This window comes from Enhydra lutris, unplaced genomic scaffold, assembly GCF_002288905.1.
Source record: "Enhydra lutris kenyoni isolate GAN:26980312 unplaced genomic scaffold, ASM228890v2 scaffoldscaffold18, whole genome shotgun sequence".
Taxonomy (NCBI): Eukaryota; Metazoa; Chordata; class Mammalia; order Carnivora; family Mustelidae; genus Enhydra; species Enhydra lutris.
This window is the reverse complement of record NW_019154102.1, coordinates 16,202,759-16,230,500: the sequence shown is the minus strand read 5'-3', so window position 1 is coordinate 16,230,500 and position 27,742 is coordinate 16,202,759. Positions and strand designations below refer to the sequence as shown.

Here is a 27,742-nt window from a genome sequence, read left to right as displayed (position 1 = left end):
GTGGCAACTTGGAAGGATACAGCTAAAGAGAGAAAGCATGAGTAGAGGGTTTCTGTTGTGAGTAAGACACATTTGAGTGCATGCTGACGATTGTTTGCAGGGCTGGTTCTTTTTAAGCAGTTATCCAAATATTTCTAGAACACATATTCCAAATGGGCACACTCCTCTACTCTAAAGCCACAGACCAGCTGAAAGAGATCTTCCTATCTCCTCAAGAGAGCAAGGGATCAAACGCCAGCATGTTACTCAATGGGCCCACACAGAAAGAAACACGGGCTGGTCGGGAACTTTTTCTGCCATTGCGTCTGACTTGAGAGCCAACACTCCAGAGCACGTGGCATGTGCTAGGCACCTTTCTGAGCCACTTTACATGTATTAACTCCTTTACTCTTCACAATAGCCTATGCCCCTGGTAAATTATTGTCCCCATTTTAAAGATAAGGAAGCTGGGGCACCTGGGTGGCTCAGTTGGTTAAGCATCTGCCTTTGGCTCAGGCCCTGATCCCAGGGTCCTGGGATTGAGTCCTTGCCTGGCTCCTTGCTCAGTGGGGAGTCTGCTTCTCCCTCTGCCTGCTGCTCCCCCTGCTTGCGTGCTGTCAAATAAATAAAATCTTATTTAAAAAAAAAAGAAGAAGAGGTGAGGAGGCTGAGGCTCAGAGGGGTTGTTGTGCCTGGGGTCACAGAGAAAGCAAGCAGCAGAGCTAGGCCAGAGCCCAGACAGTGCACACTCCTTGCTGCGTCACTCATGTCCTTCACAGATGCTGTGGGAAGTTCCCCTCAGGATGCTCAGGTGAGCCCACAGAGCAGCACACTTTCTGCTCACTTGGGAAGAGGCAGCTTATGGAATTGCTCCTCTTGATTTGCAGCTATATTAAAAAGCTGAAGCACTAAGTACCATCGCAACCTTCACACGCTCTTCAAAACCAAGAAGTAAGACAGCTGTCCTCCAAGGTGAGAATCTGGTCATTTAGTAACAGGCCCCATCAGGCCCTTGGTCTGTGTAAACTCTGTTCTCATCCCCTTAAGCCTTGGCCAGAAATTAAAACCAGGGTCTGTACGATATGAGAAGCTGGAAATGTCCAGGTCAGAACGGGACTTGTTTCTTCAGAGGCCCCAGAACCTGGAAACTAAGGCTTCCAGTATGAGCTTGTCGGATAATCTTTCGTAAGAGGCTTCTAAATTCCCTAATTGTGCTGGAATGTGGTGTCACTGAAAATGAAATTATATAAAAGAAAGGGCTGGGTGTGGTGTGCATGATGGTCAAGGCCTGGGCAAGTGCCCCACGCAGGGACTTTCTCGGTAATTCTATGGACTAGGGCATTCTTCCAGCATGGATCTCAGTTTATAGATGCTCCGTTAAGGCCTGTTGACCTAGTTGTTCTAAGAAGACTTAATTTTATGGAGGTATATAGCAAAACTACCCACTTTTTACTGAGCCTTGGTAGTGTTGAATAGGAAGCATCCAGAAACAGCAGGACCTCAGTGACTGCCCTGCAGCAGCTTGGCCCACCGGAGCGGGCCTACCCTGCCTCAGGAGGTCAGACTGGCTAAAAGCTGCTAGAACAAAATCCATTCAGACCCGCCTCAGGTGATCCCCTAGAAAAGCTCCATAACCTGGAACCACCACTGCAGAACACAAGAGAGGAAGAAAGGAACATGCAGATCCTAGCAGAAATACTGTATTCATTTTGAGGACTGCTATGTTTTAAGGCAAATGTCACACACAGAAAACAGAGATGAACAGTATTTACGACAACATGTTAGAAGAGTGGGGGAGATAGCTTCAGACAGTGAGAAAGTGGGATTTTCCCCAGCCAGGTCACTCTGGTCTGAAAAACAAGGAGGCACACAGCACCTTCTTCCTCGCAGAGGAAGGGGAGCTGTCGCATGGGATTTCATATAGAAGCGCCCCTTTTGGGCCCAGCACTCTGCCTACTGCCTTGCCAGGTTTGGGACAGAGGAGGCACGCTCACGAGATGGGCAGCTCTAATTTTAACATTTTGTGAAACTTACTTTTAGACATAGGAAAATCAGTTTGCAGAAGCCACAACACTGGTTAGGTCACTTCTATCCAAATTCAAATCTTGCTTGGATGAGAGCTAAAACAACATGGAGACACACATACATATATGCATTTGTGTGCAAATAGAGCCATAGATATGTGGGAGAAGGAAAGACAGTAGAGGCAAAGGCAGAATGTTCATTTGCAATTTGGGATCAAACAATGTGATTGTTTCCCCTTTCAAAACAGAAGGGGGATCAGCAATGAGCCAGAGTGTCAAGGTTTCCAGGCAGCTCTCGGCTCAGTTCCTGGTCCCTCTTGGCCTCACAGAGGATGGGAGCCGCTTGGCTGGTTTAAAGAGATTTGGAGGGAGCTGGGCCTTCCCATTGGCCAGGCCAGCTCTAAGCCCCAGGGCTCTTCCCCACTCCTTCCATTCAGGCACACACCCCAAAAGGAGGGGCTTGACTGCCTCTGTCCCTGCCCTCCCATTCTCAACAGCACCAGAAACACATCTCCACAGCTCCTTCCTCTTCTGCAGGGCCTGTCACAGCAGGCCCTGTCACAGCAACAGGGAAAACAAGAAAACCGCATGAGGTGGGACGTCCGGGAACTGTTAATGGCCTGTTGTGAGGTGGCCGGCCAGTGCCTGAGGTCTGGGAGTCACAGGGAAGCCAGGAACCCAGAAATGTGCTACGGATGGCGTGGTTCACTCAGGAGTAGCTGAACAACATCAGGAAGAGGTTGCACTCGATACTATCTATGAAGTATCATAGATATGAAATATCTATGAAGAGAACAAGCTGCATGGCAGAGTTGCGACCGCACTCAGAGAACAAAGTTCTGCTCAGAGAAGCTGTCTTTACCAGGAGCACAAGGACTCCATGAAGAAAGGTCTCACTTGGGTAAAACATAAGAGCGTAAGTTGTTAGCATTTGCTATCCAAGAAATGAATGGGTTGTTATCACAGATTCACTCAGTTTGCCTCACCAGATCCCTCTGAGGTAGGTAAGAGGCAGGTGACATCAGCCCCATTTTACAAATGGAGTAAAGTGAGGCCCAGGACTTGCGGCAGGTCACATCACAGAGAACCACCAACAGCCACAGGGAATGAGCATTCTTGTGCCTTTCAGTCTCCCCGTCCCTGGCAACACTGGTCTTCTGGATAAAGTCCCCTCGCCTAGATTCAGACCAAATCGGCAGATATCTGCAGGAATGGGGACATTTGGTTTCCAGTCTTAAACTTTTGATCTACTGGCAGGAAAAGAAACCCAGCCCACAACAAATTAGCCAAAGCCAGGAGACCTGGGGACCCGGGAATGGGGCACCCCACCCCAGTTAGTAAGTGGGTTTATGTGTTTTCATTTTTGTTTTGCAAAGTGCAGCATTTTAGGGGGCTAGCTGAATTCTAAGATTGGATTAATGAGCCAGCCGGTCCTAGATGTGAAGATCATGGAGGAAAAGGCCCCTCTTGGGCCTGGATGGGGATTAAGCTACAGTGTTGTCAGAGGCCAGGTCCTGGAAGCAGAAAACTTCCCTGGGGATGGATCGAGATTGAGGATGACTGTGTGTATCTGTGTGTGTGTGTGTCCGTCTGTCCTGACAGGATGCTTCCCTTACCCTTGCTGGCTGCATCCCCCCTCCTTTCTCTGACCTCAGCATTTAAGCTGTTTACTTAATGTTACTGACCAGAGACCCCCACAGTGCTAATGGGGTCTGTAGTATTTCCAACAGAACAATGTGCTGCACCTCCAAGCCCACCAGCAACCAGTGAATCAGAATCAGCCACACCTCAAGTTAGAAATCTCTCAACACCTCAGGTACCAGCTCAGTGAATTCCAGCCACAGGTAAGAATTTGGGAATTTTTCCAATCACTCTGGCTTGCGAGGCTGCATGACAGAGGGCTGTAAAGCCCCCTAGTTTGCCCAGAAAGACCACGAGGGCAGAGCTGCCTGCGCGCAGTGAAGGGCACCTGTGCGTTGTTCCAAGCCGTAACTACCCTGTCCCGGGGAGCCTGATCTGCCCCCAGCCTGCAGCTCCAGGACGGGTTTCCAAAGCACACACAGTTGCACCTGTACACGGATCAAGCCATACGGCAGAGCGCCCTGGTCTCCGGTAACCAGTTCCCGCTGGGAAGCGCGATGCCTGCACGGAGACATAATCCTCGAACCCTTGACCGGGCCAAAGCATTGCACGGGGCTAAAAGTCAGTGAGCAGGGGGCCCGCGCCCCCTGGCCGCCCTCACACGGCGGGGCGCCACGGCCGGCGGGCACGCCCAGGGCCAGCCCCCTCACAGAACCGACTCCTTGGATTCCAGCTCGGGGGCGCTGGCTGCAGGGCCGGCGGGGTTCTGGTGCGTCACCAGAGGCGATGTCTCCTCCTCCGATTTGCAGTTGGGGACGGCCTCCACCTTCACTTCGCTCAGCTCCTCCTCGCCTTGCTTCCCCGCCTTCTGGTTGAGGTGGTGGAGAATGCCGGCACCCAGCGCGTCCCCTTCCACGTTCACCACGGTGGTGGTGCGGTCCCTGCGGGGGAAGAAAAGGCAGGCCTGGCCGCTGCTGCCACACAGCAGCCTGGGCCTCACTTTACTCCAAACTGTTTCAGTCACTATTTCTTACTCTCGGGAAAGTAACAGACCCTGATTGTGGAAAACCTGGAAAGAAGAGAAGCATCAAGAAAACAAAAGTCACCCACCCACACTTCACAACTCCCAGTGAGGTTAGTAACACCTTTCTATGGATGTATTCTATGCGGAGTAGACACCATCCTATGAGGGTCACGCACAGCTGGGACAGGCAGTGTAGACTGGGTTTCAGACCCAACTTCTCTCCCGCTTAGCAGTACACTGTGGGAACACCCCTTCTTCTTCTCTCAACACTGTGTCTCTGCTGAATGTTCAACTTTTCCTGTATTCTATGGCAGTTGGCAAACACCATCTCATAGCACTGTCCTTTTCCAGAAGCTTGTCTTCCCACAGGTTAGTCCAATAACCACCCTCTCTCCTGAGGCTCAGAGCAAGTACAGTGCCCATTTTGCAGAAAGGGAGAAAAGTGTGAACTTGCCTGCCAGCACCACAGAAGCTGAGGGCTGTGTAAGCAGAGGCTACGGGGTGGTGGATGGTTCACGTGACTTCAGGTCTCTACTAGGCCATCTGCCTGGTGCCCTTTGTCCCTGTTTTTGACTAACAGTCTCTTAGAGGTCTGCCTTCCTCAGACAGAAGCAGCTGGCTCTAACACTCTGCTCCGGTCCTGTCCAACACACCAGCTAAGGAACCGAGTTCCCTCTAATGAGCTGTGTAGACAATGCGGGTCTCCATTTCACCCTCCTTGTTCTAAAGGATTCTGAGAAGTCCCTGAAAATTTCTGGGGCTTACACAAGAAGTTGGAAACCACCATTCCCAACCACAATGGGCAGAGCCACGAGCCCAGGGCCAGACTCTAGTTTTTAGGTGATGCCATGCCTGGCTCGGGCTAGCCTGGCAGGCAGTGTCTTTTTTCACTAATGTTTACTTGTTTACTATGCTCTACCACAAGCCTGGAACTCTTCCATGCACTGTGGATATACTAACTTATTTCATCTCCAACCCAGCTCTGTGTAGGTTCTATTACTAGTCCCATCTGACAGGTGAACGCATCAAAGTCCAGAACAGTTCCTATCACACAACTAGTAAATGGTAAAGCTGGGATGTGAACCCAGGTACCTGGATTCCAGGGCTCATTTTCTTACCTATATGCTCTACTGTCCAACATTAGCACCTCAGGTGACCTTCCCTATAAAACATGTATTATTGAAACCTAAAGAAGGTATCAAATGACTCAAGGAGTCCACACTCAGAATCAACACTCACTGTTCTGTGCCTCTACAGGAGCCCTGGTGATGGTGGCCTGAATCACATCTCCTTTGTAACTCCTCCTCCCCTGAGCCCAATCCACTCACATCAGCTGAGTTCATCTCCACTTCCCTTGATGAAATCACTCCTCGCATGTTTCAGGCCAAGGACAATCATTCCCAAAGGCTCACTGCTCCAATGGCTATGACTCTTATGCAGCCAACAATCTCCATTAGACCCTGGTCCCCACCTTGGGCCTGCACTGGGAGCCCAGCCTGGGTCTTGGACTCCCACTTTCCTGGATGCTCTAACCAAGTTCTCAGTAATGACATTTCGTGGTCATTTATGGGCCTTTGACCCTTATACTGTTTAATTTTTCCTAAATTTTGTCTTGCCTGGGACACCTGTGTGGCTCAGTTGGTTAAGGGTCTGCCTTTGGCGCAGGTCATGATCCCAGTCCTGGGATCAAGGCCTGCATTGGGCTCCCTGCTCAGTGGGGAGGCTGCTTCTCCCTCTGCCTACTGCTCCCTCTGCTTGTGTGTGTGTGCTCTCTCTTTTCTCTCTCTGACAAATAAACAAAATTATAAAATTTTGTCTTGCCAGCTCAACTCCTTCACAAGGCATGTCTGAAGTGTCTCTTCTCCCAGACACAGCAGGATGCCAAGCTCCTAGGGAAGGCACCACAGACATTCTTTTATTCACTGCCCTTAGGACTTGCTACTTACACAATCCAGTCCACAGCCAGGATCAGAGAAAGGTCATGAGTGGGCAGGCCGATGGCCTCCAGGATAATGGCGATGGTGAGGACCCCTCCAGCTGGTACGCCTGCTGCCCCGACACTGGATGCTGTGGCTGTCACTCTAGGGGATGGCACAGAAGACTAGCCATTAATACAGAGCATGGTGTGGGCCCAGAGAAATGCAAAATATGGCGGCTACGGCTTCGAGACCAAAAACCACACAACCCTAGATGCTGCCAGCTGAGCCCTTCAGAGATGATTCACTCTCTTCAAGTAATGAATTCATGCTGTCATTTTCCAAATGGGACCTCCCCAAGTCATGGTGAGATTGGTATTCATGACGTGTTTCAAAGGAAATCACACACACAATGAAAAACCCCTCAAGTTTTGACCCAGACCTAAGGATGAAGAATAATGAACTTACAGAATCGTGAAAATCTGTCCTGCCTTCAGCTCGATGTTGTTGAGCTGGGCAATAAACACCGCGGCCACACACTGAAAGATGGCTGCCCCGTCCATGTTCACAGTGGCCCCGATGGGGAGGATGAACCTGCTGATCCTCTTGTCTACACCATTGTTTTCCTCAATGCACTTCATCATGGAGGGGAGGGTTGCTGAGCTGGAAAGGGAGAAACGGCCAACTGTGACAAGAGTCCTTTCCAGCCCGGCTAAGAGACTACTCAGTGCAGACCCAGGAACAGAGCAGTTAGCATCATCCTAATGTCTGTTTTTTTTTCCCTTGAAGAAAGAGGGAAAATTGGAATTGTTTCAAAGCTTCTGTCATGGACACCTGGGTGGCTCAGATGGTTAAGTGTCTGCCTTCAGCTCAGGTCATGATCCCAGGGTCCTGGGATTGAGTCCCACATTAGGCTACCTTCTCAGCAGGGACCCTGCTTCTCCTTCTGCCTCCCTTTCTCTCTCTCATTAATAAATAAAATCTTTAAAAAAAGTTTCAGTCACAATGTGCAATAATGTCAATTCCTGAAGTATTCAAAATCGGACCCTCTAGATTTACCTGTTACGTTTTTACTTGGATACACGTGTTCATATTTCAAGAAACACCACATTGCCTCATGGTGCAAAATGTCCTCAAGACAACAAAGAACTATTTAGTCCATATGTGCATCTCCTCTCTTGAATTGTTCCTCTCCCCGCCTCCCTCCCCCCTGGAAGTAAAAGGCAAACTATGACTTTTTTTCCTTTTTGGCCAAGAAGTGGCAATGGCTGTGAGAGCCTGGAGAGGGACTGTGTTCCTGGATAACTGGAAGAGTAAGTCCTATGCTCTCCAGCCAGCCTCGTGGGAGGCTGCCACAGCTGAGAAGCAGGTTTGTTTCTAAGCCACAGAAACTTACCTTCCTAATTCTTTTTACCACCCCAGCACGTTATCACAGAAATAGCCACTGAGGATGGGAGGAAACATGCAGTAGGGAGGCAAAAACCAAATTTGTGAATGTAATGTGCTGCCATCCTTTGATAATTTTCCTTCTTTTTCCTTCCTTCCTGCCTCTCTTCCCTCCTTCCTTTCTTTCTTTCAGATTTTATTTATTTGTTTGAGACACAGAGAGAGAGAGGACAAGTAGGGGGAGCAGCAAGCCGAGGGAGAAGCAGGCTCCCTGCCGAGCAAGGAGCCTGATGCAGGGCTCCATCCCAGGACCCTGGCATCATGACCCGCGCTGAAGGCAGATGCTTAACCAGCTGAGCCACCCGGGCACCCCTTTGAAAGTTTTCTTTAACACACCTGGAAAGCTCAATTTTTTGGAAGGATTTCCAGTAATGACAAAATGCATCTTTTGTACTAAATTAGATAATCCCACAATACTGTGGACTCCCAGAGAGCTAAGCACCTGTTCCTCATCATGATACCTTGGTCTTATTTTGTGATTCATGCATTTACAAGGAGAACTGGGCAGGCATCATTCTAGAAACTTCCCTGTAAGGAGTTCTGAGGTAAGTGATTGCCTTCTTTCACTCAGGCAAAGGTCTTAGTAATTAGGGTGAGGACCCACAATTGGGTTAAACAATGATCTGACCTCTAAGGAGCAAGAAGGAAAAGGGAATGAGACAATCCCGCATTCTGGCATCCCAGAAACCCACTTCCATATACGTATGCGGTTGGACTCACCTGGTTCCACATCAGTATGGCTCAGGGCAGCTGAGAGCACCCGACTCACCTGGAGCAGGTGGCAAACGCTGTTGCAAATGGTGTGAGGAGGCCCAGGAGGAACCTGAATGGGTTTTTTCTTGTGAAAACAAAATAAATAAGTGGCAGAACAATTCCTCCATGAATAAAATGGCCCAATATAGATGTGAAGATATATTTTCCAAGGCTGGTCACCAGCACGATGATGTCCTTCATTTCCAAAATCTTGCTTCCAACCAGGAACATGATGCCCACAGGTACATACCTAGGGCATGAGCACAGGTACCTGTCAGTAAGAGTGATGTGATGATGGGCCCAGGAGATCCAGGCCCTTCCTGATACCCAGCATGGGGCCTTTCAACTAAGTGGTCTTCGTTTCTCCCTAGGATGATTCTAAAGGTGCCCGGCTGGTTCAGTCAGGAGTGCACACAACTCCTGTTCTCATGGCGGGGAGTTTGAGACTCAAATGGGGCATGGAGCCTACTTAAAAAAAAAAAAAAAAAAGAAGGAAGATCTCTCTAGAATGATCCTGAGGAACTGAAAAGGATGGGCCCATTTTACAGGCTGTGAAACTGAGTAAAATTAACATGATAAATCACCATGGGTCATAGAGTCAGGCCCAGAACCCAGATTTCTTTCCCCTTGGATATGTTACGCTCTTTTTAAAAAAAAATTTTTTTTTAAGATTTTATTTATTTATTTGGGAAAGAGAGAGAGGGAGAGACCACAAGCAGGGGAGGCGGCAGGAGGAGAAGCAGACTCCCTGCTGAGCCTGATGTGAGGCTCGATCCCAGGACCCCAGGATCATGACCTGAGCCAAAGGCAGATGCGTAACCGACTGAACCACCCAGCCGAAGGCAGATGCTTAAACGACTGGAAATATTATGTTCTTAAGAGAGGGATGCTACCAACCACATGGGCTGCCAAGGGGAAAGCCGAGGAACTCAAGATCAAAGCCTCTGGGACTGAGAATTCGACCTTCAGCCTTGGTCAGTCTTGTTCTGAGAACTTAGAAACACAAAAGACTAACACCTATTTTGCAGAATTGCTGTGATACAGAATTGAGCCAAAGCTGGGACTTTTGTTAAGTTTTCAGTTCTTTGTGGTTTGGAAAACATGATTCCGTGGGAAAAAGTCATTAACAATGACCCTCAGGGAACACTCATTCGAACATTAAGATTTTTTTAATGGTGAGACAGGAAGAAGAAAGGGAAGGAATGAACTATGGGAGCTACAAAACCCCATAAGTCAGCTGTTTTGAATTTAATATAAATTTAGGAAGAATTTTATAACCATTGACTTTATTTGTAAGTTTCAATCACATAGATAATAATATCACAAATTTGAAAGAGTTCAAAAGGACGAGTCAAGTGTCCCTTCCACATTTGCCTCCCAAGTACTCAGTTTCCTTCCCTGGAGATAGCCACTGTCACTGGTTTCCTGAATTTTCTTTACAGAGATATTCTAAGCAGTGTTATAATGTTAAATTTCATAGAGCTCATGAATGCATTCTCCTTTCAAAAAATTAAAATACAGGTTAGGGGGCGCCTGGGTGGCTCAGTGGGTTAATCCGCTGCCTTCGGCTCAGGTCATGATCTCAGGGTCCTGGGATCGAGTCCCGCATCGGGCTCTCTGCTCAGCAGGGAGCCTGCTTCCCTCTCTCTCTCTCTGCCTGCCTCTCCGTCTACTTGTGATCTCTCTCTGTCAAATAAATAAATAAAAATATTTAAAAAATAAATAAATAAAATAAAATAAAATACAGGTTAGGCCCAAATCCTCTTTCGGCACTCATGTCAGACCCCACCTTAGATAACTACTCCCACTTGCTATGCATTTAGTACATCCATATGTATATAAATCTATGTATTTATTTTGAACCTCACATTATATCTCTGAGATCTTTTCATGTCAATACATGGAAATCTACCTCATTTTGTCTTTTTAAATTGTGGCAAAACATGCATAACATAATATTTACCATTTTAACCTTTTTTAAGTGTGTACTTCAGTGGTTTCAAGTACATTCATATGGCTGTGCAGCCATCACCACTATCCATCTATCCATGTCCTGTATGCTTCCATGTCCTGTACTGAAACTACGTATTCACTAAACAATAACCTCTTGTATCCCCAAGTGGTTCCTGGGATAACCCCCAGTGGTTCCACAATAACCCACTTGCGTCCCAGTGGTTCCTGGGAACAACTGTTCTATTTTCTGTGTCTATGAATTTGACTATTCCAGGTACCTCTTGTAAATGGAATCATACAATATCTGCCCTTTTGTGACTAGCCCATTTCACATAGCATCATGTCTTCAAGGTTCATTCATGTCAGAATTTCATTCTTTCTTAAGGCTGAATCATATTTCATTTTATGTATATATCACGTTTTTCTGATCCTTTATCGATGGACATCTGGGTTGTTTCCACCTTTACCTTTTTCTTTTTAAATACTAGCCTCAAAACTGAAATACTATACATCATCTTGCCATTGTTCTGCTGTTGGACCTCCAGACTGTTCCCAGGTTTGCATCATTACAAACAATGCTGCAAGCAGTCTCTTTGTGCCTACCTCACTGCGTTCTCTAGGTAGAGACACCAAGAAGTGAACTGGTGAGTTATGGTGTGTGTATATTTTAAATTTTAGTAGATTTCAACAACTTGTTCTCTAAAGTAGCTCTTCGAATTCATAGTCCCACCAGCTGTCCAGAATAATCTTTTCCCTGCACCACTGCTTCTGATTCAAGGATGACTTTGCCCATGGGGCATTCGGCAATATCTGGAGATATTTTTGGTTGTCACAGCTTTGCGGAAGGGGTCACTGGCATCTAGTGGATGGAGGCCAGGGATGCTTCTAGACATCCCACCCTTTGCTCAAAACTATCCTCACTCTTATTAATGCCTGATAAGACCAAACTTCTCATTTTCCTAATCCTAGTAAGTTGGGCATCTCTTAAAATGTTTATTGGTCATTCAGGTTTCCTCTTCTATCAATTACCTGCTCACATACTTTGTCTACTTTCTAATAGTATATTCAGTCTTTTTTCTTTTTCAACAACCAGAACTCCTTGCTTTAGTGCTTCTCGGATAATCTTTGGTATATTTTTATCCAGCTGATCATGGACCAATATTCTTATAAAAGACAACAGAAATAAAATATTAGAAAAGTGGTCAGGTGCTTGGATGTTGCAGCAATATGAAATTGCTACAAAAGTTTCTAAACGCTTACTCTTAATTTCCCTATAAATCTCATTGCAGACAGATAAATAGTTTGTGAACTGGTACCAGTCCTCCAGAAATTTATGCTTTCAGATATGTGTCTGTGTGCACATATATACATTATATGTAAATAAATATAATTTTTTTTCAGTAATTGTCCTCTTTTGTTCAATGTATCTTTTGTAGGCAAACATTTTGTATTCTGCTGTAGTCAGATTTAGCAGCTTTTTACGGCTTTTACTTTTTGCATTCATTTAGGAAGAGTTTCCATACCCCTATGTTTTCTTCTAATAATTTAGGACACTCCCCTCCTCTCTTCTTCCTTCCTCCTTGGATAGTTTAATGTGTGAGTTGGCACCCTGAGTTTTATTGGAACAACCATGTTCATTCATTTATAAATAGTCTATAGTTGCTTTCATCCTATAATGGCAAGGTTGGTAGTTTTGTCAGAGACCATATGGTCTGCCAAGTTTGCTGAGCCTGTATTTAAGCCACTGAGGCATTATTTCTGTGAATAGTGCAGGACAGGCAGGTGCTTTGACATTTTAGTGGGTAATGAGCAAAGGAAAGAAAGCAGAAAGAGCTGCTATTGGAGATCCCTCTCAAACCTGGTTAACTCAAACCTGGTTAAGATCCTTTAACCAGGTAAGTCATTTTACACCCCAATTCTGTGTGACATACACTTGGCTGGGCAACAGATCTCCAGGGGCAGTCAGACACACAGCAGGGTCTGCCTGACCGAACACCTGGTTATGTAACTAGTATATTGATTTGAAGGAATGACTATAAATTGGTTTTCAAATTGAAAACAAATGTCTTAACATAGGAACATCACTTTCTTGCATAATTTCCTTTAATCCAAACGTTGGGAGGATTATAGACTAAAAAAAAAAAAAAAAGACAGGAAAAGAACCTGACATGCGATGAAAACACTTTTTCCTTTCTGAAAAATATTTTTCTGCCCAGAACAACAACAGTCATATGAGCAGTCATGTTTGCAAATGATGGAGTCAGACTCTGAAATTTTTGATTGAGGAAGATAAACACCGCCACCAGTGGGGGCTCTGGACTTGGCCTCCCACTCAATTCCAAACTTTACTACCAAATTCCAGGCTTCTCTCCTGAGATAGTTAAGGGTTGCCAATAAGGAAAATGTTTCATATACGAAAGAATACACTACGTTTCTGGACAATATACAAGTAGAAGCTAAAATGCACAGCAGTTTGGCCCAAGTAAAACAGCAAGGTAAAACTTTTAAGGGATGGGCATTGGGATTGGTAGGCTTTTTGAGAAGTCTCTTTGAGACCTCTGGTCAATTTTTTTTTTTTAAGATTTTATTTATTTATTTGACAGAGAGAGATCACAAGCAGGCAGAGAGAGAGGAGGAAGCAGGCTCCCTGCTGAGCAGAGAGCCCGATGCGGGGCTCGATCCCAGGACCCTGAGATCATGACCTGAGCCGAAGGCAGCGGCTTAACCCACTGAGCCACCCAGGCGCCCCTCTGGTCAAATTTTTACTTGTTAGCCAGAAATCAATCCATTGGTTTTTATTAAACAACTGTGCTTTTATTGATGTTCCATAAAGAAATATTTATGTAAAAGGAGACCATTCCAAGTTTATGTATGCATGGAGTGAAAATGAATTTGTCTTCCATGCTGTGAAATATTATAGGAAGGGGCCCCTTTGAAGCTTGAAGTCGACTGTTTTAAGATAAATAAACCTTATTTTATGCAGCAGGTAGCATACTTACTGAGTTCATTGCCCCACAAGATGATATGGGCATCCTATATGATATGGATAATGGTGGAACCTCATAACTAAATCGATTACCAGGGATAGAACCATAACAGGTCACTGTGGGTGCTGAAAAAGGGACTGGTAATGATGGCACATTCCTGATTCTCTGAGGGCCTGGACAAGTGGAAGAACTGTCTCCACCTCTACCACCCCCTGTATCAAGTCCGGCCCATGGTGCATCAACCACAGGCTGGGTGGCCCCACAGGGCTGACCTAACACAGCAGACTTGGGTTCTTTTCTGGATGGCAAGAGAGAGGAGAGGGAGAGTAGCAGGCAGGCCAAACTTACCACATAATCCATGACACCAGCACCATCGTCGCCTCGTTGAAGGCATTAAAGAAACGGATGAGCTCTTCTCCTTCAGAGCCAAGTTTCTTTAGGGCCACTCCTAACACCAGTGCAAAGAGGACCAATCCTAAAATGTTCATCCCTTCGATCTCGGTGCCAATGGGGATCTATAGGATTGCAGGGGACAGAGGGTCTAAGTTTACGGCGGGTGAGTGAGAATTCAAGTAGAGGTCAGACAATAACTTCAAAGGGTTACTTTTATTTTATCAGGTAGCATTTTAAAGGCAGGACTTGAATTCAAGACCCTGAGATCAAGACTTGAGCTGAGGTCAAGAGTCAGATGCTTCACCGACTGAGCCACCCAGATGCCCCCCAAAGGGCTGCTTTTAAAAGAAAAGCTGGTTAATATAACGTTGTATGTCAACTATACTGCAGTAATAACTATAAAAAAATAAATTTAAAAAAAATTAAAGAAGAGCTGGTTGGTGAAAAGTTCTTTCACATCGAGATTGTAACTGTGCCTCCCAAAGGTCAATAAATCTTTTGTGGCTAGACTGTTATGGTGGCCTCCTACCTGACAAATTTCACAAAAGGTTTTCAGGATATTCTTTCCTGAGTCACTGACTTAAAATAAAATATATAGATATACTATATTCCTTATTTTGTTTCCATAATGCTCAATCTCACTACTATAAGCATGTATTGGACAAACATTTTATTCCATCAAAGCACATGAAATTCTGAACGGGAAACATACATCAGCATGGTAAAAAGAGAAGAGCATTTTTTACCATAGATCTGAGTTCTAGTCCCAGCTCTGGGACTAGATAACTTCTCTGACCTTGTGAGATGAAGTGAATTGGACTAATTAGTAGCTTTCGACTTTTTTTTTTTTTTTTAAGTACAACTCTCCTCAAAGAAAGGCTGGTAAAGCGCAGAGCCCCTCAGCCCTGAGAAGCTGTCTGTGTGGGGTGGGGAAGGGGCAAAGTACCTTCTTCTTCCCATGACAGCTCTGTAGCAGGACCAAATAATCCTTGAGGTCCCTTGTCCCTTCCAGCTCTATCGTGAAGGCTGGGACCTCACCCAGTGTCCAGCCATTAATAGCTACTCAAAAAATATGTGTGAGTGAATGATGGCTATAGTGAGTTAAGCCTCTGAGACAAGTTCTATGTGTAGAGATGGGTTAAATCACCTATTCGTTACATTTCAGGACAGCAGAAGGGGTGTTATAAAATATTTTTTGAAGAAAGGGACATCAGTTCCAATTTGATGAAATGGATCTGCTGAAGATTCCAACACTGCCGATGTTGGCCTTTGGCCATGTTGCTAAGTAACCTAAGGAGCAAACCTAATCTATGTTTTTCAGATAGTTCCTTCAAACCCCAGAGTTTTCAGCCCTGCTGAGAAGAAGATGCATCACGTATGCTCCCTCAATTAAAAAGCATTATTTGCTTTGTAAGTTATTCACCACAAGTGATCTTATAAAGAGCTTTACCTTCTCACGGGTTATATTTCCAGAGCTGGTATTGTGGGTCACCTCTCTATAATCAGTTGCATACTGGGAACAGGAGGAAGAAGAAGACATTGTCAGTTCATAGGTAAAGGCCGACCAGAGAAACTGAAAAAGGACTGTTGTACCTCTTGCTATTCTTATTCACTCTGAGTGTTCTAGGAATTCCTCACTTGGTTGGCCTGACAAGGGCCTCTAAGAACTACACAAAAGTTACTTAAGACCAAGGCAGCATACACCCCAAGAGGCCTCTGAGTTATCTAGGGACTCACACCATTAGGGACAATGGTTTGGAGGAGAAGGTCTGCACAATTTCATGCTGATAGTTTGATATTTCTAACAGCTGACATGTTATACTATTTGACTTTTGGTATTAATTTCATAATGTTCCACTCTGTTCCAGAACTTATTTGAGCCTGAATGCTTTTCAGCACCTACTTTTTTTTTTTTTAAAGATCCACTCTCCAAAGCAAAGGATATGAGACAAGATGGTGTTTTCTGGTTAAGTCTTGTGGAAGACTCACTTATCAGAAGTAAAATGACTCTCCAAACTTGGGTCCTACAATCGACCTCACATACTTCTGCACAAGGCACTCAGGGGTCTACCTATCGCAGAATGCACGACTGAATGGAGTCTCTTAGAAAATGCCTTTCCTGACCTGTTCTAAGGACACCTGGTTCCGGACTGTCAAGAGGAGCCCATTACGGGGTACTGCTTTGTGCCTGCCTTTGATGCAGTCTGGTCTCTCTCACCTTTGATTTATCAGGCTTTCAGACAAGCAGAGGTGTTCAGCTGTCCCGTGATTACCAGTGACGGGAAACAAAACCCATCCCATGCCTTCTGTGACAGGCACTGAAAACCCCATAAACCTTTTATTTTTTTTCCTACCTTACATTATATACATAAGCCACAGCTGTGCTTATATGCAGTTTTTAAAAAAATTATTTATTTATTTATTTGAGAGAGAGTGAGCACAAGCGGTGGGGAGGGGGCAGAGGGAGAGAGAGAAGCAGACTCCCTGCTGTGCAGAGAGCCTGATGCTGGGCTCTATCCCAGGTCTCCAGGATCATGACATGAGCAGAAGGCAGCCACTCAACCAACTGAGCCTCCCACACACCCAGCAGAATTTTTTTTTTTTTCTTAAAGAGAGAGACTGAGGGAGAGGCTGTAAATAGAAACAGAAGAGTCTGCTTGGAAAAGGCAATGAGATTAGTCCACCTAATCTAGACCTTTATACTCCTTCTCCTTATAAAGCACGGCTACAGGGACGTTACTCGCAGTCTTGCCAAAATTAGGTAAAACTAGAAACAACTTGAATGTCTATCAATAAGGGACAGACAGAATAAAATTATGATATGCTCACATAGTGGAATAGGGCCATTAACATTATGCAGAAGGGTATTTACCAACATGAAAAAATGTTTATAATATGCTGCCTTAAAGAAGAGGTTAAAAACGTGTAGTATGTGTACATACCAACAGATATGTAATACAGTTGTTTTTATTTCTAACACATGTGTGTGTGCACATGTAGAGAAAAAATGTATCTGAAGGATGTGTACCAAAATGTTAATGGGTATCTCTAGGCTGTGATTATGAGTGATTTTTAATTTCTTCCATGTTTTTGCACTTTATTTTTTATTTATTAATTTTTTTAAAGATTATTTATTTGTTTATTTGACAGACAGAGATCACAAGTAGGCAGAGGCAGGCAGAGAGGAAGGGAAGCAGGCTCCCTGCTGAGCAAAGAGTCCGACTCGGGGCTCAATCCCAGGATCCTGGGATCATGACCCGAGCCAAAGGCAGAGGCTTTAACCCACTGAGCCACCCAAGCACCCCTATTTTTTATTTTTTACATAAGCATATATTACCTCTATAATCAGAAAAAAGATAAAAGTATATTTTTCAAACATTATAAAATATTTAAGAGACCCCAAAATGTGATTTAAGAGTATTTCTCAGGTGATATGAAAAATGGTGGAACCAGTGGGATATTTTAGAAAACCTTCTTGTTTGTTTTTTTTGTTGTTGTTATTTCACTTTGTTTTTTACTCCAAGATCCATGCTATAAAAATTTAGGCCCAGGTAACCAAATTTTGTAACAATACTACCCCTCTCTGACCCACCTTAAATAACCCCATAGCATCATTTATACACCACCCCTCTAAGTTTCCTAATTTTTTGCAAAGCATCAAGCCTTACCGTACGGAAAGCGGCAACCACAAGGTTTGAGGGAAACAGGTTTCTGTTAGGAAAAAAAGCACTTTGTCAGTGTTCTTAAAATTCAGTGTTCAAAGCGTCCACTTTTGGATACCCATTCCTGACAGCCCAACACAGTGTTTCCTCTCCCTCCAGCAGTTACTGTGGTCTCCACTTGATCCAAGAACCCAGCCATGCCTCAGCTGCTGGGTCACAATACTCAGAGCACACCAATTTTTACCCTTATCTCCATTGTGGTTCTCTAGGAAAACTGCATTACTTTCCTATCCCTTTGAAGTTAAGCCCTACTGCAGTGTTTTTCAATGGGAGTGGTACTGCCCACTGGTGGAATCCAAGGGAGTGCTTTCATTATTGAAATAACTGGGGGGCATTCCTGACACTGGGGGAGAGTTATAGGGGGTGGTGCCAGGTCCCAGCCACTAATTCTACTGAGTGTGGCCTTCACACATCCCAAATGTCCCATATGACATACTTGTAGATGAAAACCTTATTTATAAAGACCTCAGCCTAAACTCATTCCAAAACGAGGTTTTGTTTGTCTTTTGGTACAATTTGAACACACACTGACTTTTCTAGGAATGTAATTACTGTGTAAAACATAGAATGAGTTATTACTTGTTTTGTTCAGAATGTTTCTAAAAATTGCTCATCCTCCTGGAAAATCACATCACCAATGGCAAACTTTAGGATCTGGGTTCCTTAATTACACACACACCAGTATCAAGCAACAGCCTGCATTTACAGCTGTCTCATTAATGGTGACTGTAAATTCAGAAGCAAGCGCCTAACCACTTCATTTTAGGATCTCTACATATGGAAACACATTATTTTTATTATAAGTTAAGTCTCTTTTTATCCTTCTGTTGAGTCACATTGATGCTCTGAAATTGAAATGCACTGAAATTCTATTTATGGATTTCATTTCAGGATGAAGGATTTTATAAAATATTTGTTGTAAAAGGCGGGCAATAGGACAGATCAACTTAAGCTAGATTTTGAAGCCAAAATCTCTTCATGGGAACAGTTTTTGATGAGGACCTCCTTTGCAGGCTCTATGCAGGATGCTGGTCTTGATATATAACAAAATCCCACTGACGACCCATTTGTAAAACACTGAATCATTTACAATTTGTGCTGAACACACCCATTAATACTTATTTCTGCGGCTGAGTTGTTTACCTAGCACTGGAATCTCCAGGCAACCATTTGCAGTGCCTTTGGTTTCAGAGGTAGGCAGGTCTGACTGCAACCCAGGTTGGCAAGCAATCTAAAATGACTCCTGGTAGTCACACTTTGTACAATACCCTCCCCTTGAGTGTGGGTGGGGCCTATGACTTTCATCTAGCCAACAGAATACAGCATGCTGATGGGATGTCATTTTCATGATTAGGTTACATAAAATTGGGGTTTATTTCTTGCTGTTAGACTTTCTTTATTGCAACTCATTCTTTTTTTTTTTTTTTAAGATTTTTTAATTTGTTTATTTGACAGACAGAAATCACAAGCAGGCAGAGAGGCAGGCGGTGGGCGGGGGGGGGGGGGGGGGGAGCAGGCTCCCTGCCGAGCAGAGAGCCTGATGTGAGGCTCAATCCCAGGACCCTGGGATCATGACCTGAGTGGAAGGCAGAGGCTTTAACCCACTGAGCCACCCAGGTACCTGCAACTCATTCTTTATTAAAACTCATTGACCTGTACATCTAAAATGGGTGCATTTTACTATATTTAAATCGTATCTCATATCTCCTTAAGAGGCTGAAAAGTGAGATACAGTGCTAACTGCAAAGAGTTTACAACCAAAAAAATACATACATTCAAAGGAATGACCGCACTTTCTATAGCTCAGCTCTCGGATATTAGTCCCTGGGAAGGCACCACCTGAGGGCAGTGAGATGTAGCAACCATAAAATCATCCTCCTTTCCCCTGGTCCCTCTGGTTGTCACAGAGCAGGCGAGTCCCTCCTGCCCATACTAAGGGCAAGGAGCTGAGGCTATAGAGTAAAGCAAAAACACTTCTCTGCACTCTTCACAAATTACGTCCTTGGTGTTGTATCTAAAAAGTCATTACCGTACTGAAGGTCATTTAGGTTTTCTTTGTTTTCTTCCAGGAGTTTCAGAGTTTTGCGTTTTACATATACGTCTGTGATCCATTTTGAGTCAATTTTTGTGAAAGGTGTAAGGTCAGTATCTAGGGGTCAGATTCCAGCTGTTCCAGCCCAATTTGTTGAAAAGATTATCTTTGTGCCATTGTATTGCCTCTACTTGTTTGTTAAAGATCAGCTGACTGTATTTACACAGGCTCTCTGTTCTATTCCATTGATCTATTTGACTGTTTGTTCCCCAACACCACACTGTCTTGATTACTGTTGTTTAATGGTAAGTCTTATATAGTCGGGTAGTGTCAGCCCTCCGGCTTTGATCTCCTCTCTGCAAGCTTCTTACCCCTCTTTCCTTTGGCTCTTAAACACAGACACTGCTATGAAGGAACTCTAGCTTCCTTACTCCCGAGCTCTCCTGCATTCAGGTAGGTTTGCCCCTCACAGCTCTATCTTTAGGCTCACATTCACACAATAACTCTGTGTGCTTTCAAAATAAGAAACATTTGAGCTGGAGGAGATTTTAGAGGTGGTCAAGATCAACACCCTCATTTAACACATGGGGACACCAAGAACCTGGAGACATTAAGCTGGCTTACATCTCCCATTCATGCTCCATACCTAGACTAACATCATCCAATATGGTAGCCATTGGTTGCTGGACACTTGAAATATGGCTGGTGCTAGGGAGGATCTGAATTATTTTATTTCATTTACATGTAAATGAGTTAAATGTAAACACTTGTAGCTGTGTCTATCCTTCTGGACAGTGCAGATCTAGAGTTTTGAGATCCAGAGTCTGGGAGTAAGAAGGACCAAATGGTCTTTCCACGCTTCACATTTACACAGTACCCGATTTCACTGGGTGTTAGAGGCCTTCAAATCGCTGAGCTCTTCAACTTACTCAAATTCTCAAATATTTCCTTTTTCTGTTATTGGATCCCTAGAAATTTTCCTAAATTACATAATACCAGATCTACACTGGACCAGTTTCTCTAACATTAGTAGGCTGTGAAAGCAATTTACTAGTTAAAGCCATTATTTTATAAAATATGTAATACATTAGACAGAATTGAAAAAACCTCCATGTATCACATTTAAAATGCTGTTTTGGCATTTGTTTCATGTTGCGTATGGGAGTGGGGTAGGGAGGGGGTAGATGTGTACTGAAGCCATAATTTGAAGTACATTTCTTAGAGTAGGTCTAAGTCAAAAACATCTGCAAAAATATCAAGTCCATACTAAATCCAGAGTCCACGTCCGACCAAATTAGGAAAGAATGAATGGACAAGCCTTTCCAGTGCTAGAAGAACCTTTGGGTACATTACTTAAACCGAGAACCTGGCAGGAGAGGAGGCTGAACTTCTGTTAGTGGTGGTGAACATGCACGCAGCTCACACAATGAAAAACTTCAAAAATGTTCCTTCTTTATACATCTGGTACTGTTTGCTCTTCTGATCCTATTTGTCAAGGGTGGTATGCATTTCCCTGTCCTATAGGAGAAGAATGGAAAACAATTTACTGTTGCTTAGGTATATTTTTTTGTTCCAGAAATATTTCCTCTTATTTAAGTTCAAAAATTCTTTACTGAATTTATGAAAATTTCAAAGACTGTTCAGAACAGGATATAGCATGGTATGTACACCTGCTAAACATTTATTATCCTTAGTGTTTATTGTTACAGAGTCGGTTAACAGGGACATGCCCCTTCAGATCTTGGTACCCCCCACAAAGCTGGGAGCAGAGGAAGGGCTGGGGGTAGTGGGCTCACTCTGGTGACAGTGGGGGGCAGGAGAGTAATCTATCCTCTTTTTGAGGCCCATCTCCAGTTTTAGATTCCAGCTGGAAAGGTTAATGCCAGGCCCCTGGCGTGGGGGACTTTTCGGGAAGTAAGATTGAAAACAGTTTTAATTCTTGTAACAAGTGACCTGGGGCTATCCCTGAGGGGCAGGGACACTTGACAGTATCAGCAAGACACTCCAGGATTAATTCATTTAATCTTCATAACAAATGCAGGTAGTAGATACTATTATTAGTCTCGTTTTACAGATAAGAAAATTGAGGAAAAGAGAGGCTTAAAGACTTGTCCACACAGCTAGTAAGTGATAGAACTGGATTCAAAATCAGGTAATTGATCCCAGTGTCTGCTTTTAATCACCCCCACCCCCAACGCAACCTCACTGGGTATATGCTCTTTTCAGTCTCAGAACTATTCAGGTAGTCTCCTGGGTGGCAGAAGGAAAGGTGTCAAGGTAAAACCTTTTGTTATTGGGACACCTGGGTGGCTCAGTTGGTTAAGCGGCTGCCTTCGGCTTGGGTCATGATCCCAGCGTCCTGGGATCGAGTCCCGCATCGGGCTCCTTGCTCAGCGGGGAGCCTGCTTCTCCCTCTGCCTCTGCCTACCACTCTGTCTGCCTGTGCTCATGCTCTCTCTAACAAATAAATAAATAAAATCTTTAAAAAAAAAAAAAAACCTTTTGTTATTTTTTTAAATAACACACTGCCACTTTTTCCCTTTGGTGACTAATTAGGCTGAGAAACCTCCATTAATTTGGATCCGTGTTAGATTTGCTAACAATCTTCCTCTTGCCTATAGAAGAGAAACATAGGCATAGGCCAAACAGCCTCCCATGGCCAACAGTTAAAAGAAATTATTCACTATTCACTCTCTTGACTGCAACCTAGGGGCTAGGATTAGAGCTCAGTCTCTGATAGGTTTCTTTGAAGCTATTAAAGAAATGTGTTCTTTGCAAGTTGCAAGGCATCATACTCACACCAGTCCTTGACCAGAAAAGTCAGTCCCTCACGCCTCCCTCTGTGAAGGGAAAGGCTCAGAGCACTGTTCAGTGTTGAAAAAATGAGCACAAGAATTAAACAATAAAGCCTAGAAAACTGGGCAACGGGCAAAATCTCACTTGTGTCTACCAGGCACAGGGCTGTGCCCTGCTACACTTTTGCAAAAGACAGTGGCCTCTGGGAGGGAGACAAACCATAAGAGTCTCTTAATTTCAAGAAATAAACTGAGGGTTCCTGGGGGGCTGAGGGGGAGGGATGGGGTGGCTGGGTTATGGACTTTGGGGAGGGTATGTGCTATGGTTAGTGCTGTGAATTCTGTAAGACTGATGAATCACAGACCTGTACCCAAGAAGTAAATAATACATTATATGTTAATTAAAAAAAAAAAAAAAAAAAAGACAGTGGCCTTGGGCCGTTCTTCCGGATGCCAGTGCAGACAGAGCACTGGGCCCAGGAGCTGTCCCTACCTGCCACCTTTGCAGATAAGCCTCTGGTTTTCCAACTGAAAACTACAAATTTTAATACCCAAGGGAGTGTTAGAAGCCAGTTCTTTCCACTTATAGCTGAAGAAAATTGAGGTCGACTGGTTAACTTTAGAGACCACAAATATGTAATACAGGGGCCGGGGCAGGGGGCGGGTGGGGGGGAATGCAGAAATTGCAATGTCAGAGAGGATACATGAGAATTTCTGCTCCCTTTTAGAATGGAAGGCTCTTCTAGGTTCAGTTTTGACTTTTGTACATTTTCCAAATTTCCCATGTGTTGTTTCTTTTTTTTTTTAAAGATATTTATTTATTTATTTATTTATTTGAGAGAGAACATAGAGGGAGAGTGAGAAGGAGAAAAGCAGACTCCCTGCTGAGCAGAGAGCTTGATGCAGGGCGCAGGGCTGGATCCCAGGACCCTGAGATCATGACCTGAGCCGAAGGCAGATGCTTAACCTACTGAGTCCGCCAGGTGCCCCCCAACTTTTCCCCCCAGTGTTGATTCTCTTAGTCCAAAACATAGTAACTGTTCACTTCTTTTTCTCCAAGCTCCATGTAGTTCCCAAAATACCTAAAAACATAAGCTTCAAGTCATCCTGAGCTCCCCCAAACATTCCCTCCCCGCAACATTCATTCTCTTTTCTTTCAGACTATGAAAAGAGGGCCATCCCCATAAGTTCATGTGAAACAAAGACAACTTCCCGATAGCTCTGTAATACCACTCCGTGTATAACCAGAGCAGAGTGGGCCAGCCCTGGTCTAACAGCTTTACAAACATTAACTCATGTAACCCTCAGAGGAAACTTCCAAGGTAGATACTTTGAGGATGCCGGTTACAGAGATGAGGAAGCTAAGACATGGGGGTTAGGGACATGCTCTAGGACTCACAATCAGTAAGCCTTGTTAGGGACCAAGAAGTTCCATAATGAGTTCCTCATAACCTGTTTCCTGGTCTCTTTGGTGCTGCATCTGTTTCATTTTGGACGAACAGTCACAGCTTGAGAACTTGGGTCCCACCCAGTTCTGAGAGTCCTTTGCTGTTCTGGGTTCCCAGGCATAAAGCTCTGGGAGGCTCAGGAGGAGACTAGGACTTTCCCACCTGCCAGTTGCTCTCCATCACCCCTTCTCAGTTCTCAAAGGGCCTGCTTCTAGCACCTGTGCCTCATAGACACTCCCTGGCCTTTGTTATTTCTAATCCATTGTGTGATGGGAAATCAAACCACTCAGCAATGGCATTCTGAAAATCTTCTAAAAGTTATAATGAATGTCTATGAGCTTCATTCCTTTCTGACTTGTAGTTCCATCTTGAGAAAAATTAGAAATCGTAGCAGAGAGACCCCGAGGAGCACCCCCACCAGCAAAGCCTGGTCATCAGAGTCTCTCTGATGAGAAGTCAGAGACTTCTCCCACTCCTTCTGCCTGTTTGAGTTCTGGGCAGTTACCCAGTGACGGCCTGCAGGATAACTGAGGTGGTTGCCAGCCGGCTCACTTCATTCAGTGCTCACAGGTAGAAAGGACTGCGCCCTGCCTTTGCCAAGGAACGTGCCCAGAGTCCCACAAAACCAGCAAGTGCAGGGTTTCTTTGATGGAAGTAAATTTAAAAATTTGACCCAGGGACCCAGGAAGCACTGAGGTTATGGCTCAAAACTCAGTTCCCTCTCACCAGCTGCTCAAGGTGAAGGCCAGTCAGAGCAGCAGTACACAGGCCTTCCTTCACTGCCGGGGCTCAGGTCCTCTGTTTAGAGCAAGTGGGCATCTGCCCTGACCCAAATCACATTCTTACCTGATGCCCTTTTGGCCCAGAAAAAACATTTCTGAGATGGCAGGACTAAATCAGCACCATGACACCATTACTATAGCAAACTGACTTGGGGGAGGGAAGAGTGGGAGAAACAGAGCCCTGAATGCTGGGGCACAAGACCCATATTTCCCTAATACCTCTTTTGATAAACCACTCTGTGACCTTGAGCAAATCACTTAATCTCTCTCAGTTTCCTCAGTTGTAAAATAGGATCATACTACCTGCCCTACCTTTATCCAGGAGCTGCTGGAGGCTGACTGTAAGAAGTCTTATGAAAGGCTGCCTATTTCCAACAAGCCACAACAAAGGTTCTCTTAGTCCTTTCCAGCACCGGCAGCCCAAGTCACTGAGAAGTCTGCACCCAGAGAGACCACTCAGCCATGATGCTGGGTTACCATTCACTTCATTTTTTTTTTTTTTTAAAGACCCCATCCATTTATTTGACACAGAGAGTAAGCACAAGCAGGGAGAGTGGGAAAGGGAGAAGCAGGCTCTCCACTGAGCAGGGAGCCCGATGCGGACCCATCCCAGGACTCTGGGATCATGACTAGAGCCAAAGGCAGATGCTTAACCTACAGAGCGAACTCACCATACACTTCAGAAGCAACAGCTGTAGGGCTTGGTTCTAAACCTAGAAAACCACAATCAGGAACTAAGATGTCCTTCCTGAGACAGGTGGTAATAAAATAACCCCTCACCCTATCTTGCCCCCTTTGGGGGCTACTGTCCCTCTTTTGGAGATAAAGGAATGCTACTGGGCATTCTCAGAGCTGGGCATCCATACTTCCTTTTCAGGGCCACTGACCCCTGCAAAAAAGAATCTTTTAACCCCATAACCACCTTTCCTCCTGGAGAAAGCTAACCAATAGGTGAATGTAATAAGCCAAAGGCTTTCTCAACCTTAGTAGACTTTGTTTTCAGCACCCACCTAAAAGCCCCAAAACTTTAAGGGTTTCGAAAGACTCCAAATATCAAGCTGCTAGATACTAAGACTGTGATTATATCAAAGTCCTAATAGGCCACCTCCACCTGCCTTTTTGGTAAGAACTTTTTGATCCCCCCTCAATGGAGGTTTTGTGTGTGTGTGTGCGTGTGTTTAATACAAAAGCCTTGGACTTTTTATTGTTGTTGTAGTTTCAAATGAACACACACACTCTCAAGTGGCAGACAGTGATCACATTTTCCAGAGGGAGAAAAGGAAATAGCAGGAAGCCAAGTAACTTTGCCCAGGGTTTGCTGTTTTTCACAGCCTCAGCCATGAGGAACTCTGCCTCAGTGACTCCAGACAAAACATACCTCCAAGGCTCCGAATCCAGAATTTTCGGAAACCTGGAGAAGGAGCCAACTGAGCTCCTCACTCAGCTGAACTTGGCCAGGACGGTAAATTCCTCTAGTCTGCAATTTTCCCATCTGTGAACTCTGGGCTAATGGAGAAACTGAGAGAGGCTGAGGCTTCGGAAAAATCCAGAAACAACACTGCATCTCAAGGGATAAAATGCAACTTCAAGGAGTCACAAAAAGCAAGCAAACTCCTTCCCCTCTAGAACTCACCCTTCCAGAAATAAAGCTCCTTGAAACTCACAGTATTCTACAATGGTCCTGACTATGGGGTGGCCAGCAACCTGTCCCAAGCCCTCCAGAGAGCCATGTTTCTGGACAGTGGGCCTCATACCACTAACCCCAGCCTCGTTATCCTTGGGTCCACTGACAAATCTTCAAAAATTGCCACCTTCCTCCCAGCCAAAGGGCTGAAACAGGGAAGGCCAGAGATTACAGCTGAGGATGATACAGGCAAAATCTAACTAATGCTCCCAGAAGCTTTCGGGCATCGTGGGGAAAAAACAGGGTGACGCTATTGGGGTGTGGTTGGGACGTTTTTACTGGTAAGGGCAGCCAGATGGTATAAGGAGCACAGCATTGGTAAGACACTGTCTTTTCCCTAACACACACTCCGCCTAACGGTAGGCTGGTTCATCACCCGCAGCAGATTAAGAATGAACTCTTAGCAATTTATGAGGGTGGTGTGCGCGTCTGTGTGTGTGTGCGCGTCTGTGTGTGTGTGCGCGCGTGCGTGCCCGCGCGCGCACTGGAGTGCATTAGAGAGCTCACTGTGCACTTGGCGAGGGGTGGGGGGCGTTACCTGGCCAGGTCGAGGAAAGAGTCCACTGTCTCTTTGGGGACCGGAGGGGACCCCGACTCCTCCAGCCCCAGGTCGCTGGACTGGAGGGTCTGTGCGCCAGAGCCGGGCTTGATGATGAACGCCAAAGCGACGGCGAGCGCCGAGGCGCCAAGCGTGGTGAGGCCGAAGTAGGCGATGGCGATGCCGCCCAGGCGCCCGAGAGAGCTGGCGTCGAGGGAGGCAGCGCCCGACACCAGGCTGCAGACAACCAGCGGCAGGATGATCATGCGCAGCATGCGGAGCAGCATCTCGCCGGGGAAGGACAGGTAGGCGACTTGCGTGCGGGTGAGGCCAAGCCCGCGCAGCGCTGCGCCCAGTCCGGCGCCCGCCACCACTCCCGACACGGTGAGCAGCACTAGCGCGTGCCGCTGTAGGAAGCCCGCGCAGCGCCGCGCGCGTCCCGCCGCGGATCCCAGCGCGCCAGGCCCTGCTGCAGGCCCCGCCTGGGCGCCGTCCAGGTAGCCGTTGGTTTCGCTACTCTTCTCCATGGCGCTGCCCGCGGCCCCAAGCTGAAGGAGGCGGGGGACTTGGCTCTGGGATAAGCTGGGAATCTCAATGAACAGATCTGGCAGAGCATCCGCCGGCTGTACCTCGCGGGTTAAGCCGGCCCGCGGAGAGCTCCCGGCGTGGGTGCAGAAGCAGGTGG

General features: G+C 45.5%; 1 protein-coding gene across 1 annotated transcript; it reads right to left on the bottom strand.

Annotated features, from left to right (window-relative positions):
* Nucleotides 1–630: 630 nt before the first annotated feature.
* LOC111148015 (solute carrier family 1 member 4) lies at nt 631–27,674 on the bottom strand. The gene is made up of 8 exons (XM_022504350.1): nt 27,058–27,674; nt 17,725–17,767; nt 15,507–15,569; nt 14,012–14,178; nt 8,740–8,973; nt 6,993–7,187; nt 6,555–6,689; nt 631–4,525 (listed from the first exon to the last, which is right to left on the bottom strand). The coding sequence occupies exons 1-8, from the start codon at nt 27,582–27,584 to the stop codon at nt 4,291–4,293; spliced, it is 1,599 nt and encodes a 532-aa protein (XP_022360058.1). The 5' UTR covers nt 27,585–27,674; the 3' UTR covers nt 631–4,290.
* Nucleotides 27,675–27,742: the final 68 nt, after the last annotated feature.

What these genes read in the sequence shown, in the direction of transcription:
- LOC111148015 (XM_022504350.1), bottom strand. Translation starts at nt 27,584, where the DNA reads ATGGAGAAGAGTAGCGAAACCAACGGCTACCTGGACGGCGCCCAGGCG. An exon ending in GCGTTTGCCACCTGCTCCAG is followed by an intron (nt 7,188 to 8,739) that starts GTGAGTCGGGTG and finishes CTCCCTTTCCAG; the next exon opens with CTCAGCAACCCTCCCCTCCA. An exon ending in CTGGCTGTGGACTGGATTGT is followed by an intron (nt 4,526 to 6,554) that starts GTAAGTAGCAAG and finishes CTTCCCCCGCAG; the next exon opens with GGACCGCACCACCACCGTGG.